The sequence below is a fragment of the Conger conger genome, chromosome 10 (assembly GCF_963514075.1).
Source record: "Conger conger chromosome 10, fConCon1.1, whole genome shotgun sequence".
Lineage (NCBI taxonomy): Eukaryota > Metazoa > Chordata > Actinopteri > Anguilliformes > Congridae > Conger > Conger conger.
Window position 1 is genome coordinate 39,928,494 of NC_083769.1, and position 24,521 is coordinate 39,953,014.

Consider the following 24,521-nt stretch of genomic DNA (forward strand, 5'->3'; position numbering starts at 1 on the left):
GCTGACTCACAGGTAACTTGCATTACCTGTGGTTTATTCCTACAAGATCTTTATTCAGCAACCAGTGTACTACACCACCAATGACACCAAAGTATTTCTCACACCATTAGCTATCTAAAGACACCAAACACTGTATGTGGAAAACCCATGGTTTATACAGTGCTATTTCAACTCATCAGTTCTGGGAGCATTCCACTGAGGTGGCAGAATTGCGCAGAGTCAGCACAATGATGGGAGCAATAGTCCTGTATTGACAAGCACTGTCTTTTCATCAAACCTTGCTGACCTTGTGTCAACATGGTCAACACAGTCCGTATCCTTTTGGGGGTCTGTAGAGGGGCACACTTATGTAAAATGCTCTACAGTACTTGTTTTATGTTTCAGCTCAAAACAATAAACATCAATAGTCATAAAAGCCTTGTTTCTTCATTATCGTGGATTTCTTGTATGAATTACAACTTTTTCACAAAAAATAAATGGTGCCGGCCTTTATTTTTCCAAATCGACCACGCCCCCGGCTATTATCCGAGGCCCGGCTTCAAATAGAATCCCGGACACAATTTGAGGATTTACGGTACTCGCTTGTAGAAAGAACTGGACCCCTCTTCCCCCAATAAAGTGCCACACACAGATTTACTCATGATAGAGATTTATTATTGAAGCTGAAATGATTATCATATGCAGTGAGTTTTGATAGATGTCAGAGGGTCTCTGGTAAATGTTTCAGAGAAGCACTGGATTAAGTGCCCTGATCTCTGGGAGGGACAAAGTGCACTGGTAGCACAGCTGTAGGAAGGCACCAGGAAGCAGAAGCAGAGCAGCCAATCAGGGGCCAGAAAGGAGATGTCCAGGACCTCCTGGTTGGTCTTTATTTCATATCCATTCCATTGACCTTGACATCGTCAAAAATCTTAATGAAATCATATCTCATTTTTTGCAGACGGTTGGGGAACTCCAACATATGGCCATCATGCAGATTAATGTAAAATGCAGTGTCCGTGAAGGTTATGGTCACCTGGAGGAGAGAAGGAGAGAACATGGGGAATGGGGGAGAGAAGGCATGAGAGATACCAGACAGATTACCAAAAAGGAAGTAAAAAAAAGACTACAGTTAAAAAGTGATGAAATAAAAAGGCAACAAGTGATCCAAGAATAAATATCAAGGTCTTGATCTACATTTATATCATTTATATTTACAGTGCAGTCCATAAATATTTGGACAGTGGTACAATTTCTGTCCTTCTGGCACATTGGATTGTAAATTAAGAAAATGTACTGCCACCTGTAATTTGAGGATATTTACATCCACACCAGGTGATCTGTGTAGGAATTACATTCATTTTATACATCGTCTCCTCTTTTTTTGTGGATGAAAGGTTATTGGGCTGTTGGCTTCTCGGCTGTTTTCCGATTAGACTGGTGTATTCAATCACTCCCTTGGTGCAGGTATAAGAAATCTTTCAGTATCTAGTCTTGATTATAGGCTTTTGATTGCCTTTGGAGTCTGGTATTAGCTATTGTTAGCATAAAAACCAGATTTGTGTCAATTACATATATTTAGGAACATTATTTATTATTTACAGATACATTCAGACAACACAGTATATCCATTTTTGTATAAACTTATTTTTTACCTAGTTACCTAGTTTTACCTAGGTCTTGAATAAAGAACATACTATAGGATGCAATGTACTTCACATTGAATTCATTTGTTGGAATATTTCCCATGAATCTTGCCTTGCGGTTACAGTAGCAACCCCCCTCCCCATGCCCCCCTATGACACCGATACTGAATCACAAACTGATCCATTGGACACAGGTACAGAAGACTGGACAAAGTGTCCTTTCAGCACCTCCAACAGAGCGTCTCCCTGTCTCAAGACTCACCGTAAACTCCTGCAAACACTGGTAAGGGAAGTGTGAAGATCTCACTTCCTCACCCCAGACTCCGTCCTTCATGGAGTTCATGATGATGACACCACAGAAGGTCGGGGTAAAGTGCAGCGCAATATTTTCATCAGATTCTCTCACTTCGATCACAAAACTGGGAGAGAAAGAGAGCCACACAATGCATGGGTGATGGATGAACATGGATGAAGACAGCAAGAGGTTTACCAAGAGCATACAGAGGCAGCAATGGCTCACCGGGATGCATTCTTGTTAGGGCTCCCAGTGACTTTTAGTTCCATTCCTGACTCGAAGCTCATGTTCTTGAACTCGACCTATGGTCAAAACATAAAACATTTTTCTTGTGATTATGCATTCACTCTTTCAGTTCTCTTAGGCAGAAAACATGAACAGATCATGGTAAATATGGACCAAAAAGGGGTCTTCACGTCTTCTCACATTACCATCATGTCTAATTTGCCCTCACACCTCTGCACAGACAGTGAGCACCATAATTCATTGGACAGTGACACATTTTTTTGTTATTTTGGTTCTGTACTCTAGCATTTTGAGTTTGAAAGGATACAATGACAAATGACAATGAGGTTGAAGTGAAGACGGTCGGCTTGAATTTTAATTTCAGCATATAAAATGCATGTTCAATTGGATTCATATCCAGTGATTGAATCTGCAGTATGTTTCGGGTCATTGACTTTTACATCTTATCCAGAGCGACCTACAACAAAGTGCATACCCATAACCAGGGATAAGTGCGCTGAAAGACCCTAGAGGGAAGTAAAATTTCAATTGCTACCCGTACAACAAAGATAAGGACCAGGGCCTTATTTTTGCATGGTGAAGTGCCGTCCAACAAGTTTGGAGGCATTTGGTTTTCTCTGAGCAGATAAAATATTTCTGTCGACTTCAGAAATCATTGCTCAACTTCGGTCTGCAGTCACATCATCGATGAAGATAGGTGAGCCTGTTCCACTAGCAGCAGAACAGGCCCAAGCCAAAACACGCCCTCCCCCATGTTTCACGGAGGAAATGGTATGCTTTGAATCTTGGGCAATCCCTTTTTTCCTCCATCACTCTGGTACATGTTAATCTTTATCTCCTCTGTGCACAAGACTTTGTTCCAGAGCTCTTGGGGCTCTTTTAGGTGCTTTTTAGCAAACAAATCTTGCCTTTCTGTTAGTCAGGCTTATCAGTGGTGTGCATCTTGTCGTGTACTCTCTGTAGTCCTGCTGGTGTACTACTCCAGCTCTACTGGGTCTATTGATCAATTGAATTCACCAGTTGTTTTCTTGTTAATAATGAACCAAACTGAACCCAAATGTTGTCATGCCCAGGGTTTCTGCAATGTTCCTCATTGATTGATTTTCATTTCATGAGCCTTATGACGACCAGCTTAACTTGCATCAACACTGCTGTCTTCCTAATTTTATCACAGCCCAACAGCAATCTCCAAAGGCAATTGCAAAGTCTAGAATCAGGACTAGACATCAACAGCTCTCTTCTGCATTCAGCGACGACATAAATGAATACACCTGCCCAACAGAACACATCTGTGAAGCCAATTCAACAAATACCTGTAGTACCTTAAAATGGGGGGACCATGTGCAAAAGTTGCTGTTATTGCTAATCAGTCCATGAGATATGGATGAAAATACATTCAGATTGAAGCTGAATGTCTGCACTTCAACCTCCTTGTCAATATATCCTTAAATCCTCAAACTCAAAGTGCTAGAGCACAGAACCAAAATGACAAAAAATGTGGCACTGTCCATTGAATTATTGGACTAAGATTCCCTCAACATATTTATTTTTAAAATCACCTCTTTGTTTCTCTGTGGATATCAAGCACACTCACGCATGTACTCAAATGCACACACAAACACATGCAGACACACACACATGCATATTCGGGGATGGACAAAGCAGATAAATTGTTTTGCCTCACAGTCTGTGCGTTACTACATTTATCCATCAATATTATCAGAAGAAGACTATCAGAGGACACAAAAACACATACCACATGCAGGAGATAATACTCATACTGAAATTCTGTCCATCATGTGGTGTGTAGACTGGTATGCACACACAGTGTTCTGTTTTATCCAGTGCAGACAGGTGTACACATACACACACAGTTATCCAGTGGTATTTCAGAATTCCTTTTCTTATGACATTTGCCATTTTTGAAAGATCTATTTTATAGTAAGTGACACGTTTGGTACTTGTTTTATGTTTCAGCTCAAAACAATAACCATCAATAGTCATAAAAGCCTTGTTTCTTCATTATCGTCTATTTCTTGTTTGAATTACAACTTTTTCACAAAAAATAAATGGTGCTGTAATTGTTAAATATAATCTGGCAGAGTTAATTAGCAGGCATTAACCATATATTGTATCTATATTGTTTTTAGGAATGAGATAGACAATATTTGTTAAGTATGTTGACACAATTATTATTTATGTATTGCTCTTAAATCCCAATAATGTTCCAGGTCACTTTGACCCGGCGAACAGTACTAAAATAATAGATCAAATCATACATCATCAAAACTAAAATAATTCTCATCACTTACAGTCATCTTGGCGGTATCAGTAGTACGGTATTCACAGCTGTGCAGTTCTGAATATAAGGCGTGGTGCCTGTATTTATGTGTATCTGAGAGAGCTAAGAAGGCAGGATTTGGCAAGCTCTAACCAATCAAATTCAGTGATTGCCCGTGGTAGAATCAAAATATTCCAAACATATTAACTTGTGGGTGTTTTAGTAAAGTGGGGGTGTTTTTTGTGTACGTTCTCCTGAAAAATGCAATGTGTCGAATACACAGGAAAGGATTGCAAAATGTCGCATGACTAGATTTGTTTTAGTACCACAGGAAAATGAAAGAATGCAAATACATGCACAATGAAAAAGAATAAAACCCGACAGAATAAGTAGGCTACATTTTCCACATTAAAAAATGCATTTAAAAAAGTTGAAGGAGTTATCGCTCGTCTCAGTGGAGAGCTTTATGAGCTCCTGATAGCTGGGGTTCTATGTCTGAGACCCCCATCGCTGTTCATGTACTCCGGTTTGGTCAGCTGAATTAGAGGCTTAGTGTCTTGTGTATTCTAGCCTCAGTATAAGTATCCTACTGAATTATCGTGTGAATTAGAAATACATGTGCAGGAAAAAAATAGTAAAAATTAGAGCCGTTTTTCTTCAGAGAAGTTAGACATTTCCAACTATAGCCGCTGAACACACGTATCCATCTTCCGCTGGTTGAGCACATTAATCCGCGCACCTTTTGAAGGTAGAGCGAGATCCGGCACAAAGTGCACTTACTCACTTGTAGAAAGAACTGGACCCCTCTCCCCCCAATAAAGTGCCACACGCAGATTTACTCATGATAGAGATTTATTGTTGAAGCTGAAATGATTATCATACGCAGTGAGTTTTGACAGATGTCAGAGGGTCTCTAGTAAATGTTTCAGAGAAGCACAGGATTAAGTGCACTGATCTCTGGGAGGGACAAAGCTTTAGGAAGGCACCAGGAAGCAGAAGCAGAGCAGCCAATCAGGGGCCAGAAAGGAGATGTCCAGCACCTCCTGGTTGGTCTTTATTTCATATCAATGTCATCGACCTTGACATCATCATAAATCTTAATGAAATCGTATTTCATTTTTCTCAGACGGTTGGGGAACTCCAACATATGGCCATCATGCAGATTAATGTAAAATGCAGTGTCCGTGAAGGTTATGGTCACCTGGAGGAGAGAAGGAGAGAACATGGGGAATGGGGGAGAGAAGGCATGAGAGATACCAGACAGATTACCAAAAAGGAAGTCAAAAAATTCATTAAAAAAAAGAAAAGAAAAAAAGACTGCAGTTAAAAAACGATGAAATCAAAAGGCAACAAGTGATCCAAGAATAAATATCAAGGTCTTGATCTACATTAATATCATTTATATTTACAGTGCAGTCCAAAAATATTTGGACAGTGGTACAATTTCTGTCCTTCTGGCATTGTACTCCAGCACATTAGATTTTAAATTATGTAAATGTACTGCCACCTTTAATTTGAGGATATTTACATCCACAGCAGGTGATCTGTGTAGGACTTACATCCATTTTATACATCGTCTCCTCTTTTTTTGGGAATGAAAAGTTATTGGACAGTTGGCTTCTAGGCTGTTTCCGATTAGACTGGTGTATTCAATCGCTCCCTTGGTGCAGGTATAAGAAGTCTTTCAGTATCTAGTCTTGATTCTAGGCTTTTGATTGCCTTTGGAGTCTAGTATTAGCTATTGTTAGCATAAAAAACAGATTTGTGTAAATTACATATATTTTGGAACATTATTTATCACTCTACAAATACATTCAGACAACACAGTATATCCATTTTTGTATAAACCTATTTTTTACCTTGTTGGTCTTGAATAAAGAACATACTATAGGATGCAATGTCCTTCATATTGAATTCATTTGTTGGAATATTTCCCATGAATCTCTGCCTCTACTGTAGCAACCCCCCTCCCCATGCCCCCCTATGACACCGATACCGAATCACAAACTGATCCATTGGACACAGGTACAGAGGACTGGACAAAGTGTCCTTTCAGCACCTCCAACAGAGCATCTCCCTGTCTCAGGACTCACCACAAACTCCTGCAAATACTGGTAAGGGAAGTGTGAAGATCTCACTTCCTCACCCCAGACTCCATCCTTCCTGGAGTTCATGATTATGGTACCAGGGAAGGTCGGGGTAAAGTGCAGCGCAATATTTTCATCAGATTCTCTCACTTCGATCACAAAACTGGGAGAGAAAGAGAGCCACACAATGCATGGGTGATGGATGAACATGGATGAAGACAGCAAGAGGTTTACCAAGAGCATACAGAAGCAGCAATGGCTCACCGGACTGCATTGCTGTTAGGGCTCCCAGTGACTTTTAGTTCCATTCCTGACTTGAAGCACATGTGTTTGCACTCGACCTATGGTAAAAACATAAAACATTTTTCTTGTGATTATGCATTCACTCTTTCAGTTCTCTTAGGCAGGAAACATTAACAGATCATGGTAAATATGGACCAAAAAGGGGTCTTCACGTCTTCTCATATTACCTTCATCTCTAATTTGCCCTCACACCTCTGCACATACAGTGAGCACCATAATTCATTGGACAGTGACACATTTTTTTGTTATTTTGGTTCTGTACTCTAGGATTTTGAGTTTGAAAGGAAACAATGACAAATGACAATGAGGTTGAAGTGAAGACGGTCGGCTTGAATTTTAATTTCAGCATGTAAAATGCATGTTCAGTTGGATTCATATCCAGTGATTGAATCTGCAGTATGTTTCGGGTCATTGACTTTTACATCTTATCCAGAGCGACGTACAACAAAGTGCATACCCATAACCAGGGATAAGTGCGCTGAAAGACCCTAGAGGGAAGTACAATTTCAATTGCTACCCGTACAACAAAGATAAGGACCAGGGCCTTATTTTTTTTTTTATTATTTTTTTTTAAACAACAAATAAATAAACAAACAACAAAGCAAATGTGCCAAAACTTAACTATCCAAATACTGCTTACCTAGCCAACTAAAAATATCGAAACACAACGTAAATCACAAAGACAACAATTAAGGTTCACATGGAGGTAGGGAGGGATGGGGAGAGGTGCTGCTTGAAGAGGTGCGTCTTCAGTTTGCGCTTGAAGGTGGGGAGAGATTCTACAGTTCTGACCTCAACGGGGAGTTTGTTCCACCACCGTGGAGCCAGAACAGACAGTAGTCGTGAGCGTGAGGTGGAGGTTCAGAGAGGGGGAGATACCAAGCGGCCTGTGGAGGCTGAACAAAGAGGTCTGGCAAGGGTGTAGGGTCTGATGTTTTTTTGTAGGTAAGCTGGGGAAGACCCCTGAACTGCATGGAAGGCTAGCACCAATGTTTTGAATTTGATGCGAGCCATGACAGGCAGCCAGTGGAGGGAAGTAAGCAGGGGGGTGACGTGTGAGTATTTGGGAAGGTTGAAGACCAGACGAGCTGCTGCATTCTGGATAAGTTGGAGGGGTCTGATGGGGGGGACTTGTTGCATGGTGAAGTGATTGGGTACTGATGGGAAGGGGTGAAGGAAGGAAGGAAGATGGCTGCCACTGTTTTTCTCTGCACAGAGGCCTGTTACAATTCATCAAAAATCACCAAAATAGAGGGCCATCTAGTCAAAATTAAATCATTGCTGTATGCACAGTATTGATTTACTTCCAATTTTTGGAAATCTTGACAATTTGGTGTTTTGGGATTAAGGACTAGGTTTTGGGAGTACATGGTGTTTGGCAACAGAGCAGTGTTTTCTTTGTTTTTTCTTCTCATTCAATTTGTGATCTACTTGGATCAAGATGGCGACTACAATCAAAGGGCTGGCGGGGGAATTGGGAGAGATTAGAAGCTCTCTCAACTTTATGTCTGAGGAGATCAGCAAAGTGGTGAAGCAACAACAAACCCTCACAGGCCTAATGGAGGAGATCCGTGAGCTGAAGGCAACAATTAAACAAAAAGACCAAAGGATGGAAATGCTTGAACAAAGGGTTGATGACTTGGAGCAGTATTCCAGAGCTGATGGCCTTGTAATCACAGGGCTAGAGACCAAACATCGAAGCTACGCTAGGGCTGCTGACCCGGCTGGTGACCAGCTAGGTGAGGATGCATTACCTGAGGAGCTGCATACATTAGAGCAACAAGTTGTTCAATTCATGTCAAGTAAAAACATTTACCTGGAGAGTCACCAAATCTCAGCCTGTCACACTTTTCCTCGTAAGGATAAAAAAACCAAGCCTAAAATTCTTGTCAGGTTTGTAAACAGGAAGCACAAGGTGGAGATGTTAAAACAGGCCAAGAAGCTTAAAGGCACTGGGGTGTATGTAAGTGAACACTTGACAAAGAAAAATGCTGAATTAGCTTGGAATGGACGTATCTTGCGAAAGCTAAATAAAATCCAAGCAACCTGGACAAGGAATGGAAAAGTGTTCATAAGATTAAATGGACCACCAGAGCAAGCTAAGGTGGTTGTGGTTAGACATCTGAGGGACTTGGATCAATACAAGTAACAGTGACAAGTGACTAACAATGAAGTTCTCTGTGGACATTTTTCTTTTTTCTTTTTTGAATCTTTTTTACCCTTATGGATTGGTAGATGAAGCATATATTTGCTTTTCTACTGAGGAAGATGATGATGAGGTTCTGAGAATGAATCTACTTTGGAATTTAAAAAGATTGACAGGACATAATTTATTATTTCTGATAAATGATTGATTCATTTAAGAGTCAAGTCTTTTCAAGATCTGAATTCACAGAACATAGAAGTTATGATTTTGAAGGTGATGTGGATCCGGAGAATCACGTTTTTAATCATATCAATGATTCTTGTAGATACTATACTGAGGAACAACTTAATGATAGTATTGAATTAGATAAGACATTTTCGTTAATACATTTCAATTGTAGAAGCTTACCTAAACATTTGACTAAAATCAATGAATATTTGGACACAATTAAAAGTAAATTTAAGTTGATAGCTTTATGTTTATCGTTAAATTTGAAAAAAACTAAGTTTATGGTGTTTGCTAATAAAGAAAAGGATGACATCTCATTATCTATTGATGGAATTAACATTGAGAAAGTATCCGAGTTTAGGTTTTTGGGTGTAATAATGGATGAAAATTTGACATGGAAATCTCATATATCACATGTAAAAAAAAAGGTGTCCAAGAATATTTTTATTTTGAACAAAACAAAATATGTTTTAGATTGTAACACAATGAGAATGTTGTACTGTTCACTTATACTGCCTTATTTGTGTTATTGTGCAGAAGTGTGGGGTAACACATATATAAGCAATACAATGCCATTGCTTTTACTACAGAAAAGAGCAGTTAGAATTATTCACAAAGTCAAATTTAGAGAACATACTAATGGATTATTTGTTTAGGCACGGTTATTGAAACTCAAAGAGATAATTGAACAGCAGACATTATTAATTGTGTTCAAAGCTAAAAAGAGAGTATTGCCAAAGAATGTGCAAAAACTGTTTGTGTTTTCCTCAGAAGATGAAAATCATAGAAGGAGATTTGATTTTAAGCATCAAGTTGCTAGGACCACTTTAAAACAAATGTGTGTTTCTGTTAGCGGCGTCAAACTTTGGAATTCTCAACAGAAGGATTTAAAAGGTTGTACAGATATCTTTCAGTTTAAAAAAATGTATAAAGAAAGACAAATTAGACAATATGCATATGAAAATTAACTTTAAAATTAATGTTTTGAACTTGAATATGATTTCTATTTTACAGGTTATTTTGTTTTATGTTGTTGGAATTAAGGGTGTAGGTGATGGTGTGGGTGAAGGTGTAGGTTAATGGAAAAGGCAGACCATCTAAGAATGTTGTGTTCAAGTAAGGGGCAGACAAAAAATAAGAATTATATTCTTCTTTCTGCTCCTTTCCAATCATGAAAAGCATTAATTTGACAGATGTGTTGTGGACTTGTGTGTTAACTTTATATTGCAATGTGCATTTTCATGAAAGGAACAAATAAAAATGAAATGAAATGAAATGAAAGTGCCGTCCAACAAGTTTGGAGGCATTTGGTTTTCTCTGAGCAGATAAAATATTTCTGTCGACTTCAGAAATCATTGCTCAACTTCGGTCTGCAGTCGCATCATCGATGAAGATAAGTGAGCCTCTTTCACTAGCAGCCAAACAGCCCCAAGCCAAAACACGCCCTCCCCATGTTTCACGGAGGAAATGGTATGCTTTGAATCTTGGGAAATCCCTTTTTTCCTCCATCACTCTGGTACATGTTAATCTTTATCTCCTCTGTGCACAAGACTTTGTTCCAGAACTCTTGAGGCTCTTTTAGGTGCTTTTTAGCAAACAAATCTTGCCTTTCTGTTAGTCAGGCTTATCAGTGGTGTGCATCTTGTAGTGTACTCTCTGTAGTCCTGCTGGTGTACTATTCCAACTCTACTGGGTCTATTGACATAATTGAGTTCACCAGTTGTTTTCTTGTTAATAATGAACCAAACTGAACCCAAATGTTGTCATGCCCAGGGTTTTTGCAATGTTCCTCATTGATTGATTTTCATTTCATGAGCCTTATGACGACCAGCTTAACTTGCATCGACACTGCTGTCTTCCTAATTTTATCACAGCCCAACAGCAATCTCCGAAGGCAATTGCAAAGTCTAGAGTCAAGACTAGACATCAACAGCTCTCTTCTGCATTCAGCGACGACATAAATGAATATACCTGCCCAACAGAACACATCTGTGAAGCCAATTCAACAAATACCTGTAGTACCTTAAAATGGGGGGACCATGTGCAAAAGGTGCTGTTATTTCTAATCAGTCCATCAGATATGGATGAAAATACATTCAGATTGAAGCTGAATGTCTGCACTTCAACCTCCTTGTCATTATATCCTTATATCCTCAAACTCAAAGTGCTAGAGCACAGAACCAAAATGACAAAAAATGTGGCACTGTCCAATGAATTATTGGACTAAGATTCCCGCAACATATTTATTTTTAAAATCACCTCTTTGTTTCTCTGTGGATATCAAGCACACTCATGCATGTACACAAATGCACACACAGACACATGCAGACACACACACACATGCATATTCGGGGATGGACAAAGCAGATAAATTGTTTTGCCTCACAGTCTGTGCGTTACTACATTTATCCATCAATATTATCAGAAGAAGACTATCAGAGGACACAAAAACACATACCACATGCAGGAGATAATACTCATACTGAAATTCTGTCCATCATGTGGTGTGTAGACTGGTATGCACACACAGTGTTCTGTTTTATCCAGTGCAGACAGGTGTACACATACACACAGTTATCCAGTGGTATTTCAGAATTCTTTTTCATATGACATTTGCCATTTTTGAAAGATCTATTTTATAGTAAGTGACATGTTTGGTGCTTGTTTTATGTTTCAGCTCAAAACAATAAACATCAATAGTCATAAAAGCCTTGTTTCTTCATTATCGTGGATTTCTTGTATGAATTACAACTTTTTCACAAAAAATAAATGGTGCGGTAATTGTTAAATATAATCTGGCAGAGTTAATTAGCAGGCATTAACCATATAATGTATCTATATTGTTTTTAGGAATGAGATAGACAATATTTGTTAAGTATGTTGACACAATTATTATTTATGTATTGCTCTTAAATCCCAATAATGTTCCAGGTCACTTTCACCCGGCGAACAGTACTAAAATAATAGATCAAATCATACATAATCAAAACTAAAATAATTCTCATCACTTACAGTCATCTTGGCGGTTCAGTAGTTCGGTATTTACAGCTGTGCGGTTCTGAATATAAGGCATGGTGCCTGTATTTATGTGTATCTGAGAGAGCTAAGAAGGCAGGATTTGGCAAACTCTAACCAATCAAATTGAGTGATTGCCTGTGGTAGAATCAAAATTGTCCGAACATATTAACTTGTGGGTGTTTTAGTAAAGTGGGGGTGTTTTTTGTGTAAGTTCTCCTGAAAAATGCAATGTGCTGAATACACAGGAAAGGATTGCAAAATGTCGCATGACTAGATTTGTTTTAGTACCACAGGAAAATGAAAGAATGCAAATACATGCACAATGAAAAAGAATAAAACCCTACAGAATAAGTAGGCTACATTTTCCACATTAAAAAATGCATTTAAAAAAGTTGAAGGAGTTATCGCCCGTCTCAGTGGAGAGCATTGTGAGCTCCTGATAGCTGGGGTTCTATGTCTGAGACCCCCATCGCTGTTCATGTACTCCGGTTTGGTCAGCTGAATTAGAGGCTTAGTGTCTTGTGTATTCTAGCCTCGGTATAAGTATCCTACTTCGTCAGTTGAATTAGAGTATTAATGTTTTTTGTGGCGGCACGGATGGTGCAGTGGGTAACACTGCCGCCTCACAGCAAGGAGGTCCTGGGTTCGAATCCTGGTCGGCCGGGGCCTCTCTGTGCGGAGTTTGCATGTTCTCCCCGTGTTTGTGTGGGTTTCCTCAGGGTACTCCGGTTTCCTCCCACAGTCCAAAGACATGCAGGTTAGGCTGATTGGAGAGTCTAAATTGCCCGCAGGTATGAGTGTGTGAGTGAATGGTGTATGTGCCCTGCAATGGACTGGCGACCTGTCCAGGGTGTATTCCTGCCTTTCGCCCAATGTATGCTGGGATAGGCTCCAGCCCCCCTGTGACCCTGTTCAGTATAAGCGGGTTAAGATAAGGGATGGATGGATGTTTTTTGTGTATGTTCGTACTAGGGTTAGTAGGACGTAGGGTGTGAGGTTGAGTTTCCCTGCCATTTGTTATTTCCTTGCTCGAGTCAGATTAGACTTCTCGAGCATTTTTAAAGGTTGAAGCCTATAGGAGCCTATAGGAGTCAGTAGCCTACCTCCTTCAAAGTGAAGAAATACACCTTACAGCAACTCTGAAGCCGTCTTATTTACATGACGTATCGTGTGTATTTGAAATACATGTGCAGGAAAAAAATAGTAAAAATTAGAGCCGTTTTTCTTCAGAGAAGTTAGACATTTCCAACTATAGCCACTGAACACACGTATCCATCTTCCGCTGGTTGAGCGCATTAATCCGTGCACCTTTTGAAGGTAGAGCGAGATCCGGCACAAAGTGCACTTACTCACTTGTAGAAAGAACTGGACCCCTCTGCCCCCAATAAAGTGCCACACACAGATTTACTCATGAGAGAGATTTATTGTTGAAGCTGAAATGATTATCATACGCAGTGAGTTTTGACAGATGTCAGAGGGTCTCTAGTAAATGTTTCAGAGAAGCACAGGATTAAGTGCACTGATCTCTGGGAGGGACATGGGGGAGAGAAGGCATGAGAGATACCAGACAGATTACCAAAAAGGAAGTAAAAAAATAAAAACAATTTAAAAATTTTTTTAAAAAGACTGAAGTTAAAAAACAATGAAATAAAAAGAATAAATATCAAGGTCTTGATCTACATTTATATCATTTATATTTACAGTGCAGTCCATAAATATTTGGACAGTGGTACAATTTCTGTCCTTCTGGCATTGTACTCCAGCACATTGGATTTTAAATTATGAAAATGTACTGCCACCTTTAATTTTTTGACATCCACAGCAGGTGATCTGTGTAGGAATTACATCCATTTTATACATAGTCTCCTCTTTTTTCTGCAGTATGTTTCGGGTCATTCGGGTCATTGACTTGTTGCATGGTGAAGTGCCGTCCAACAAGTTTGGAGGCATTTGGTTTTCTCTGAGCAGATAAAATATTTCTGTCGACTTCAGAAATCATTGCTCAACTTCGGTCTGCAGTTGCATCACCGATGAAGATAAGTGAGCCTGTTTCACTAGCAGCCAAACAGGCCCAAGCCAAAACACGCCCTCCCCCATGTCTCATGGAGGAAATGATATGCTTTGAATCTTGGGAAATCCCTTTTTTCCTCCATCACTCTGGTACATGTTAATCTTTGTCTCCTCTGTGCACAAGACTTTGTTCCAGAACTCTTGAGGCTCTTTTAGGTGCTTTTTAGAAAACAAATCTTGCCTTTCGGTTAGTCAGGCTTGTCAGTGGTTTGCATCTTGTAGTGTACTCTCTGTAGTCCTGCTGGTGTACTACTCCAGCTCTACTGGGTCTATTGACATAATTGAGTTCACCAGTTGTTTTCTTGTTAATAATGAACCAAACTGAACCCAAATGTTGTCATGCCCAGGGTTTCTCATTGATTGATTTTCATTTCATGAGCCTTATGATGACCAGCTTAACTTGCATCGACACTGCTGTCTTCCTAATTTTATCACAGCCCAACAGCAATCTCCAAAGACATCAACAGCTCTCTTCTGCATTCACCGACGACATAAATGTTCTGCCCAACAGAACGCATCTGTGAAGCCAATTCAACAAATACCTGTAGTACCTTAAAATGGGGGGACCATGTGCAAAAGGTGTTGTTATTTCTAATCAGTCCATCAGATATGGATGAAAATACATTCAGATAGAAGCTGAATGTCTGCACTTCAACCTCCTTGTCATTATATCCTTATATCATCAAACTCAAAGTGCTAGAGCACAGAACCAAAATGACAAAAAATGTGGCACTGTCCATTGAATTATTGGACTAAGATTCCCTCAACATATTTATTTTTAAAATCACCTCTTTGTTTCTCTGTGGATATCAAGCACACTCACGCATGTACACAAATGCACACACAGACACATGCAGACACACACACATGCATATTCGGGGATGGACAAAGCAGATAAATTGTTTTGCCTCACAGTCTGTGCGTTACTACATTTATCCATCAATATTATCAGAAGAAGACTATCAGAGGACACAAAAACACATACCACATGCAGGAGATAATACTCATACTGAAATTCTGTCCATCATGTGGTGTGTAGACTGGTATGCACACAGTGCTCTCTTTTATCCAGTGCAGACAGGTATAGACATACACACACTGTGCGGTCCACTAATGCCGACCGAAAGGCTGGACAGAGGGGTACGGACACCATTCAACTTGTTTTCGTTATTTTTACTGAAAACCAAGCAGATTGTGAAACCTGGAACGCAAATGAACAAATATACATGTATTTTCATAATAACTAGTTACAAACATAATCGCTAATTGTACAAAATCAAATATAAATGTTACACAAAGCACATATTACTAACCGTGGCATCCTTCTTGTCCATTAGACCCAACTAATTTCCACAGTCATAAAATAAAACTCAAACACTGCTATTTATTATTTATGCTATGCACATTTAAATGTTACTATCCTAACTGGACAGTACACACACAGTTATCCAGTGGTATTTCAGAATTCTTTTTCATATGACATTTGCCATTTTTGAAAGATCTATTTTATAGTAAGTGACATGTTTGGTACTGTAGGAACACCCCCCAAATACACCAAAAGGCGGAAGTATCCGAGAGGTGAAGGAAACGCGTGTAGTCTGACCAATGCTACTGGAACAGGGTTAATTTAATTTTGTTCTCGTTTATCTGACTCCAAAAGATAAGTTCAACTGCTCCTCTGCTCTAACAGTCATACAAAAGGAACTGCAAATGTCCACCAATAGTGTGGCTCTTTAAGATCGTTATCTATTTGTATAGACGCGGACGTACCTATGGCCTGTATAGCCTACAATGATACACTTAGTATGTATCTTGTGACGGTACTGGTGTATAGGCGAGTGACTACGGGGTGCAGGTATCCTAGGTTGTATATGTGTGTTAGGACTGTAAACTGCTATGTGTGCAGTGATGTAATTCAAGAGGATGCAAGTTCAAATTAATACAATTTATTCAATAATGTGCAATGCAGAAATATAATTACGTGGAAAGGTGCAATATTAATGGCTATACGCGAATGGTGCGCCGGAGGTTGTATTAACGAGTCTCCTCGAACCATTCCACGTTTCCCTCTATATACCCAGGGTTTTCAGGAAAAAAACAAATCATCAAATAAAGATGGAGGTAACAACAATGGTCCTGCTGATGTCATCTCTGTATGTCCAACAAACCTGGTTAACCTTTGTATTACAGCTGGATGCTGACTCACAGGTAACTTGCATTACCTGTGGTTTATTCCTACAAGATCTTTATTCAGCAACCAGTGTACTACACCACCAATGACACCAAAGTATTTCTCACACCATTAGCTATCTAAAGACACCAAACACTGTATATGGAAAACCCATGGTTTATACAGTGCTATTTCAACTCATCAGTTCTGGGAGCATTCCACTGAGGTGGCAGAATTGCGCAGAGGCAGCACAATGATGGGAGCAATAGTCCTGTATTGACAAGCACTGTCTTTTCATCAAACCTTGCTGACCTTGTGTCAACATGGTCAACACAGTCTGTATCCTTTTGGGGGTCTGTAGAGGGGCACACTTATGTAAAATGCTCTACAGTACTTGTTTTATGTTTCAGCTCAAAACAATAAACATCAATAGTCATAAAAGCCTTGTTTCTTCATTATCGTGGATTTCTTGTATGAATTACAACTTTTTCACAAAAAATAAATGGTGCCGGCCTTTATTTTTCCAAATCGACCACGCCCCCGGCTATTATCCGAGGCCCGGCTTCAAATAGAATCCCGGACACAATTTGAGGATTTACGGTACTCGCTTGTAGAAAGAACTGGACCCCTCTTCCCCCAATAAAGTGCCACACACAGATTTACTCATGATAGAGATTTATTATTGAAGCTGAAATGATTATCATATGCAGTGAGTTTTGATAGATGTCAGAGGGTCTCTGGTAAATGTTTCAGAGAAGCACTGGATTAAGTGCCCTGATCTCTGGGAGGGACAAAGTGCACTGGTAGCACAGCTGTAGGAAGGCACCAGGAAGCAGAAGCAGAGCAGCCAATCAGGGGCCAGAAAGGAGATGTCCAGGACCTCCTGGTTGGTCTTTATTTCATATCCATTCCATTGACCTTGACATCGTCAAAAATCTTAATGAAATCATATCTCATTTTTTGCAGACGGTTGGGGAACTCCAACATATGGCCATCATGCAGATTAATGTAAAATGCAGTGTCCGTGAAGGTTATGGTCACCTGGAGGAGAGAAGGAGAGAACATGGGGAATGGGGGAGAGAAGGCATGAGAGATACCAGACAGATTACCAAAAAGGAAGTAAAAAAAAGACTACAGTTAAAAAATGATGAAATAAAAAGGCAACAAGTGATCCAAGAATAAATATCAAGGTCTTGATCTACATTTATATCATTTATATTTACAGTGCAGTCCATAAATATTTGGACAGTGGTACAATTTCTGTCCTTCTGGCACATTGGATTTTAAATTATGAAAATGTACTGCCACCTGTAATTTGAGGATATTTACATCCACACCAGGTGATCTGTGTAGGAATTACATTCATTTTATACATCGTCTCCTCTTTTTTTGTGGATGAAAGGTTATTGGGCTGTTGGCTTCTCGGCTGTTTTCCGATTAGACTGGTGTATTCAATCACTCCCTTGGTGCAGGTATAAGAAATCTTTCAGTATCTAGTCTTGATTATAGGCTTTTGATTGCCTTTGGAGTCTGGTATTAGCTATTGTTAGCATAAAAACCAGATTTGTGTCAATTACATATATTTAGGAACATTATTTATCACTCTACAGATACATTCAGACAACACAGTATATCCATTTTTGTATAAACTTATTTTTTACCTAGTTACCTAGTTTTACCTAGGTCTTGAATAAAGAACATACTATAGGATGCAATGTACTTCACATTGAATTCATTTGTTGGAATATTTCCCATGAATCTTGCCTTGCGGTTACAGTAGCAACCCCCCTCCCCATACCCCCCTATGACACCGATACTGAATCACAAACTGATCCATTGGACACAGGTACAGAAGACTGGACAAAGTGTCCTTTCAGCACCTCCAACAGAGCGTCTCCCTGTCTCAAGACTCACCGTAAACTCCTGCAAACACTGGTAAGGGAAGTGTGAAGATCTCACTTCCTCACCCCAGACTCCGTCCTTCATGGAGTTCATGATGATGACACCACAGAAGGTCGGGGTAAAGTGCAGCGCAATATTTTCATCAGATTCTCTCACTTCGATCACAAAACTGGGAGAGAAAGAGAGCCACACAATGCATGGGTGATGGATGAACATGGATGAAGACAGCAAGAGGTTTACCAAGAGCATACAGAGGCAGCAATGGCTCACCGGGATGCATTCTTGTTAGGGCTCCCAGTGACTTTTAGTTCCATTCCTGACTCGAAGCTCATGTTCTTGAACTCGACCTATGGTCAAAACATAAAACATTTTTCTTGTGATTATGCATTCACTCTTTCAGTTCTCTTAGGCAGAAAACATGAACAGATCATGGTAAATATGGACCAAAAAGGGGTCTTCACGTCTTCTCACATTACCATCATCTCTAATTTGCCCTCACACCTCTGCACAGACAGTGAGCACCATAATTCATTGGACAGTGACACATTTTTTTGTTATTTTGGTTCTGTACTCTAGCATTTTGAGTTTGAAAGGATACAATGACAAATGACAATGAGGTTGAAGTGAAGACGGTCGGCTTGAATTTTAATTTCAGCATGTAAAATGCATGTTCAATTGGATTCATATCCAGTGATTGAATCTGCAGTATGTTTCGGGTCATTGACTTTTACATCTTATCCAGAGCGACGTACAACAAAGTGCATACCCATAACCAGGGATAAGTGCGCTGAAAGACCCTAGAGGGAAGTACAATTTCAATTGCTACCCGTACAACAAAGATAAGGACCAGGGCCTTATTTTTGCATGGTGAAGTGCCGTCCAACAAGTTTGGAGGCATTTGGTTTTCTCTGAGCAGATAAAATATTTCTGTCGACTTCAGAAATCATTGCTCAACTTCGGTCTGCAGTCACATCATCGATGAAGATAGGTGAGCCTGTTCCACTAGCAGCAGAACAGGCCCAAGCCAAAACACGCCCTCCCCCATGTTTCACGGAGGAAATGGTATGCTTTGAATCTTGGGCAATCCCTTTTTTCCTCCATCACTCTGGTACATGTTAATCTTTATCTCCTCTGTGCACAAGACTTTGTTCCAGAGCTCTTGGGGCTCTTTTAGGTGCTTTTTAGCAAACAAATCTTGCCTTTCTGTTAGTCAGGCTTATCAGTGGTGTGCATCTTGTCGTGTACTCTCTGTAGTCCTGCTGGTGTACTACTCCAGCTCTACTGGGTCTATTGATCAATTGAATTCACCAGTTGTTTTCTTGTTAATGATGAACCAAACTGAACCCAAATGTTGTCATGCCCAGGGTTTCTGCAATGTTCCTCATTGATTGATTTTCATTTCATGAGCCTTATGACAACCAGCTTAACTTGCATCAACACTGCTGTCTTCCTAATTTTATCACAGCCCAACAGCAATCTCCAAAGGCAATTGCAAAGTCTAGAATCAGGACTAGACATCAACAGCTCTCTTCTGCATTCAGCGACGACATAAATGAATACACCTGCCCAACAGAACACATCTGTGAAGCCAATTCAACAAATACCTGTAGTACCTTAAAATGGGGGGACCATGTGCAAAAGGTGTTGTTATTTCTAATCAGTCCATGAGATATGGATGAAAATACATTCAGATAGAAGCTGAATGTCTGCACTTCAACCTCCTTGTCATTATATCCTTATATCATCAAACTCAAAGTGCTAGAGCACAGAACCAAAATGACAAAAAATGTGGCACTGTCCATTGAATTATTGGACTAAGATTCCCTCAACATATTTATTTTTAAAATCACCTCTTTGTTTCTCTGTGGATATCAAGCACACTCACGCATGTACTCAAATGCACACACAAACACATGCAGACACACACACATGCATATTCGGGGATGGACAAAGCAGATAAATTGTTTTGCCTCACAGTCTGTGCGTTACTACATTTATCCATCAATATTATCAGAAGAAGACTATCAGAGGACACAAAAACACATACCACATGCAGGAGATAATACTCATACTGAAATTCTGTCCATCATGTGGTGTGTAGACTGGTATGCACACACAGTGTTCTGTTTTATCCAGTGCAGACAGGTGTACACATACACACACAGTTATCCAGTGGTATTTCAGAATTCCTTTTCTTATGACATTTGCCATTTTTGAAAGATCTATTTTATAGTAAGTGACACGTTTGGTACTTGTTTTATGTTTCAGCTCAAAACAATAACCATCAATAGTCATAAAAGCCTTGTTTCTTCATTATCGTGGATTTCTTGTTTGAATTACAACTTTTTCACAAAAAATAAATGGTGCTGTAATTGTTAAATATAATCTGGCAGAGTTAATTAGCAGGCATTAACCATATATTGTATCTATATTGTTTTTAGGAATGAGATAGACAATATTTGTTAAGTATGTTGACACAATTATTATTTATGTATTGCTCTTAAATCCCAATAATGTTCCAGGTCACTTTGACCCGGCGAACAGTACTAAAATAATAGATCAAATCTTACATCATCAAAACTAAAATAATTCTCATCACTTACAGTCATCTTGGCGGTATCAGTAGTACGGTATTTACAGCTGTGCAGTTCTGAATATAAGGCGTGGTGCCTGTATTTATGTGTATCTGAGAGAGCTAAGAAGGCAGGATTTGGCAAGCTCTAACCAATCAAATTCAGTGATTGCCCGTGGTAGAATCAAAATATTCCAAACATATTAACTTGTGGGTGTTTTAGTAAAGTGGGGGTGTTTTTTGTGTACGTTCTCCTGAAAAATGCAATGTGTCGAATACACAGGAAAGGATTGCAAAATGTCGCATGACTAGATTTGTCTCAGTACCACAGGAAAATGAAAGAATGCAAATACATGCACAATGAAAAAGAATACAACCCGACAGAATAAGTAGGCTACATTTTCCACATTAAAAAATGCATTTAAAAAAGTTGAAGGAGTTATCGCCCGTCTCAGTGGAGAGCTTTGTGAGCTCCTGATAGCTGGGGTTCTATGTCTGAGACCCCCATCGCTGTTCATGTACTCCGGTTTGGTCAGCTGAATTAGAGGCTTAGTGTCTTGTGTATTCTAGCCTCAGTATAAGTATCCTTCTGAATTATCGTGTGAATTAGAAATACATGTGCAGGAAAAAAATAGTAAAAATTCGAGACGTTTTTATTCAGAGAAGTTAGACATTTCCAACTATAGCCGCTGAACACACGTATCCATCTTCCTCTGGTTGAGCGCATTAATCCGTGCACCTTTTGAAGGTAGAGCGAGATCCGACACAAAGTGCACTTACTCACTTGTAGAAAGAACTGGACCCCTCTGCCCCCAATAAAGTGCCACACACAGATTAACTCATGATAGAGATTTATTGTTGAAGCTGAAATGATTATCATACGCACTGAGTTTTGACAGATGTCAGAGGGTCTCTAGTAAATGTTTCAGAGAAGCACTGGATTAAGTGCACTGATCTCTGGGAGGGACAATTGCTGTAGGAAGGCACCAGGAAGCAGAAGCAGAGCAGCCAATCAGGGGCCAGAAAGGAGATGTCCAGCACCTCCTGGTTGGTCTTTATTTCATATCTATGCCATTGACCTTGACATCATCATAAATCTTAATGAAATCGTATCTCAATTTTTTCAGACGGTTGGGGAACTCCAACATATGGCCATCATGCAGATTAATGTAAAATGCAGTGTCCGTGAAGGTTATGGTCACCTGGAGGAGAGAAGGAGAGAACATGGGGAATGGGGAAGAGAAGGCATGAGAGATACCAGACAGATTACTAAAAAGGAAGTAAAAAAATAAAAACAATTTTAAAAAATTTAAAAAAAGACTGAAGTTAAAAAACGATGAAATAAAAAGAATAAATATCAAGGTCTTGATCTACATTTATATCATTTATATTTACAGTGCAGTCCATAAATATTTGGACAGTGGTACAATTTCTGTCCTTCTGGCATTGTACTCCAGCACATTGGATTTTAAATTATGAAAATGTACTGCCACCTTTAATTTTTGGATATTTACATCCACAGCAGGTGATCTGTGTAGGAATTACATCCATTTTATACATCGTCTCCTCTTTTTTCTGCAGTATGTTTCGGGTCATTCGGGTCATTGACTTGTTGCATGGTGAAGTGCCGTCCAACAAGTTTGGAGGCATTTGGTTTTCTCTGAGCAGATAAAATATTTCTGTCGACTTCAGAAATCATTGCTCAACTTCGGTCTGCAGTTGCATCACCGATGAAGATAAGTGAGCCTGTTTCACTAGCAGCCAAACAGGCCCAAGCCAAAACACGCCCTCCCCATGTTTCACGGAGGAAATGGTATGCTTTGAATCTTGGGCAATCTCCTTTTTCCTCCATCACTCTGGTACATGTTAATCTTTGTCTCCTCTGTGCACAAGACTTTGTTCCAGAACTCTTGGCGCTCTTTTAGGTGCTTTTTAGCAAACAAATCTTGCCTTTCTGTTAGTCAGGCTTGTCAGTGGTTTGCATCTTGTAGTGTACTCTTTGTTGTCCTGCTGGTGTACTACTCCAGCTCTACTGGGTCTATTGACATAATTGAGTTCACCAGTTGTTTTCTTGTTAATAATGAACCAAACTGAACCCAAATTTTGTCATGCCCAGGGTTTTTGCAATGTTCCTCATTGATTGATTTTCATTTCATGAGCCTTATGACAACCAGCTTAACTTGCATCGACACTGCTGTCTTCCTAATTTTATCACAGCCCAACAGCAATCTCCGAAGACATCAACAGCTCTCTTCTGCATTCACCGACGACATAAATGAATACACCTGCCCAACAGAACGCATCTGTGAAGCCAATTCAACAATTACCTGTAGTACCTTAAAATGGGGGGACCATGTGCAAAAGGTGTTGTTATTTCTAATCAGTCCATCAGATATGGATGAAAATACATTCAGATAGAAGCTGAATGTCTGCACTTCAACCTCCTTGTCATTATATCCTTATATCATCAAACTCAAAGTGCTAGAGCACAGAACCAAAATGACAAAAAATGTGGCACTGTCCATTGAATTATTGGACTAAGATTCCCTCAACATATTTATTTTTAAAATCACCTCTTTGTTTCTCTGTGGATATCAAGCACACTCACGCATGTACACAAATGCACACACAGACACATGCAGACACACACACATGCATATTCGGGGATGGACAAAGCAGATAAATTGTTTTGCCTCACAGTCTGTGCGTTACTACATTTATCCATCAATATTATCAGAAGAAGACTATCAGAGGACACAAAAACACATCCCACATGCAGGAGATAATACTCATACTGAAATTCTGTCCATCATGTGATGTGTAGACTGGTATGCACACACAGTGTTCTGTTTTATCCAGTGCAGACAGGTATAGACATACACACACTGTGCGGTCTACTAATGCTGACCGAAAGGCTGGACAGAGGGGTACGGACTCCATTCAACTTGTTTTCGTAATTTTTACTGAAAACCAAGCAGATTGTGAAACCTGGAACGCAAATGAACAAATATACATGCATTTTCGTAATAACTAGTTACAAACATAATCGCTAATTGTACAAAATCAAATATAAATGTTACACGAAGCACATATTACTAACCGTGGCATCCTTCTTGTCCATTAGACCCAACTAATTTCCACAGTCATAAAATAAAACTCAAACACTGCTATTTATTATTTATGCTATGCACATTTAAATGTAACTATCCTAACTGGACAGTACACACACAGTTATCCAGTGGTATTTCAGAATTCTTTTTCATATGACATTTGCCATTTTTGAAAGATCTATTTTATAGTAAGTGACATGTTTGTTACTGTAGGAAAACCCCCCAAATACACCAAAAGGCGGAAGTATCCGAGAGGTGAAGGAAACGCGTGTAGTCTGACCAATGCTACTGGAACAGGGTTAATTTAATTTTTTTCTCGTTTATCTGACTCCAAAAGATAAGTTCAACTGCTCCTCTGCTCTAACAGTCATACAAAAGGAACTGCAAATGTCCGCCAATAGTGTGGCTCTATAAGATCGTTATCTATTTGTATAGACGCGGACGTACCTATGGCCTGTATAGCCTACA

At 39.5% G+C, this 24,521-nt stretch overlaps 2 protein-coding genes across 4 annotated transcripts; both read right to left on the bottom strand.

Moving 5' to 3' along the window:
• Positions 1–632: 632 nt before the first annotated feature.
• On the bottom strand, positions 633–12,275 carry LOC133139357 (galectin-2-like). Of its 3 annotated transcripts, none has more exons than XM_061258833.1 (4): positions 12,224–12,262; positions 2,146–2,222; positions 1,888–2,044; positions 633–1,015 (listed from the first exon to the last, which is right to left on the bottom strand). In XM_061258833.1, the coding sequence occupies exons 1-4, from the start codon at positions 12,227–12,229 to the stop codon at positions 869–871; spliced, it is 387 nt and encodes a 128-aa protein (XP_061114817.1). In that variant the 5' UTR covers positions 12,230–12,262; the 3' UTR covers positions 633–868. The 3 variants fall into 3 exon arrangements, with proteins under 3 accessions (XP_061114817.1, XP_061114816.1, XP_061114818.1); XM_061258832.1 differs by lacking the exon at positions 12,224–12,262 and adding an exon at positions 4,479–4,510; XM_061258834.1 differs by lacking the exons at positions 633–1,015; positions 1,888–2,044; positions 2,146–2,222 and adding exons at positions 5,282–5,648; positions 6,541–6,697; positions 6,799–6,875 and having other exon boundaries at positions 12,224–12,275.
• A 4,852-nt stretch (positions 12,276–17,127) lies between these two features.
• On the bottom strand, positions 17,128–21,010 carry LOC133139200 (galectin-2-like). The gene is made up of 4 exons (XM_061258593.1): positions 20,975–21,010; positions 18,642–18,718; positions 18,384–18,540; positions 17,128–17,510 (listed from the first exon to the last, which is right to left on the bottom strand). Exons 1-4 carry the CDS (start codon positions 20,978–20,980, stop codon positions 17,364–17,366), a joined length of 387 nt encoding a protein of 128 aa, XP_061114577.1. The 5' UTR covers positions 20,981–21,010; the 3' UTR covers positions 17,128–17,363.
• Positions 21,011–24,521: the final 3,511 nt, after the last annotated feature.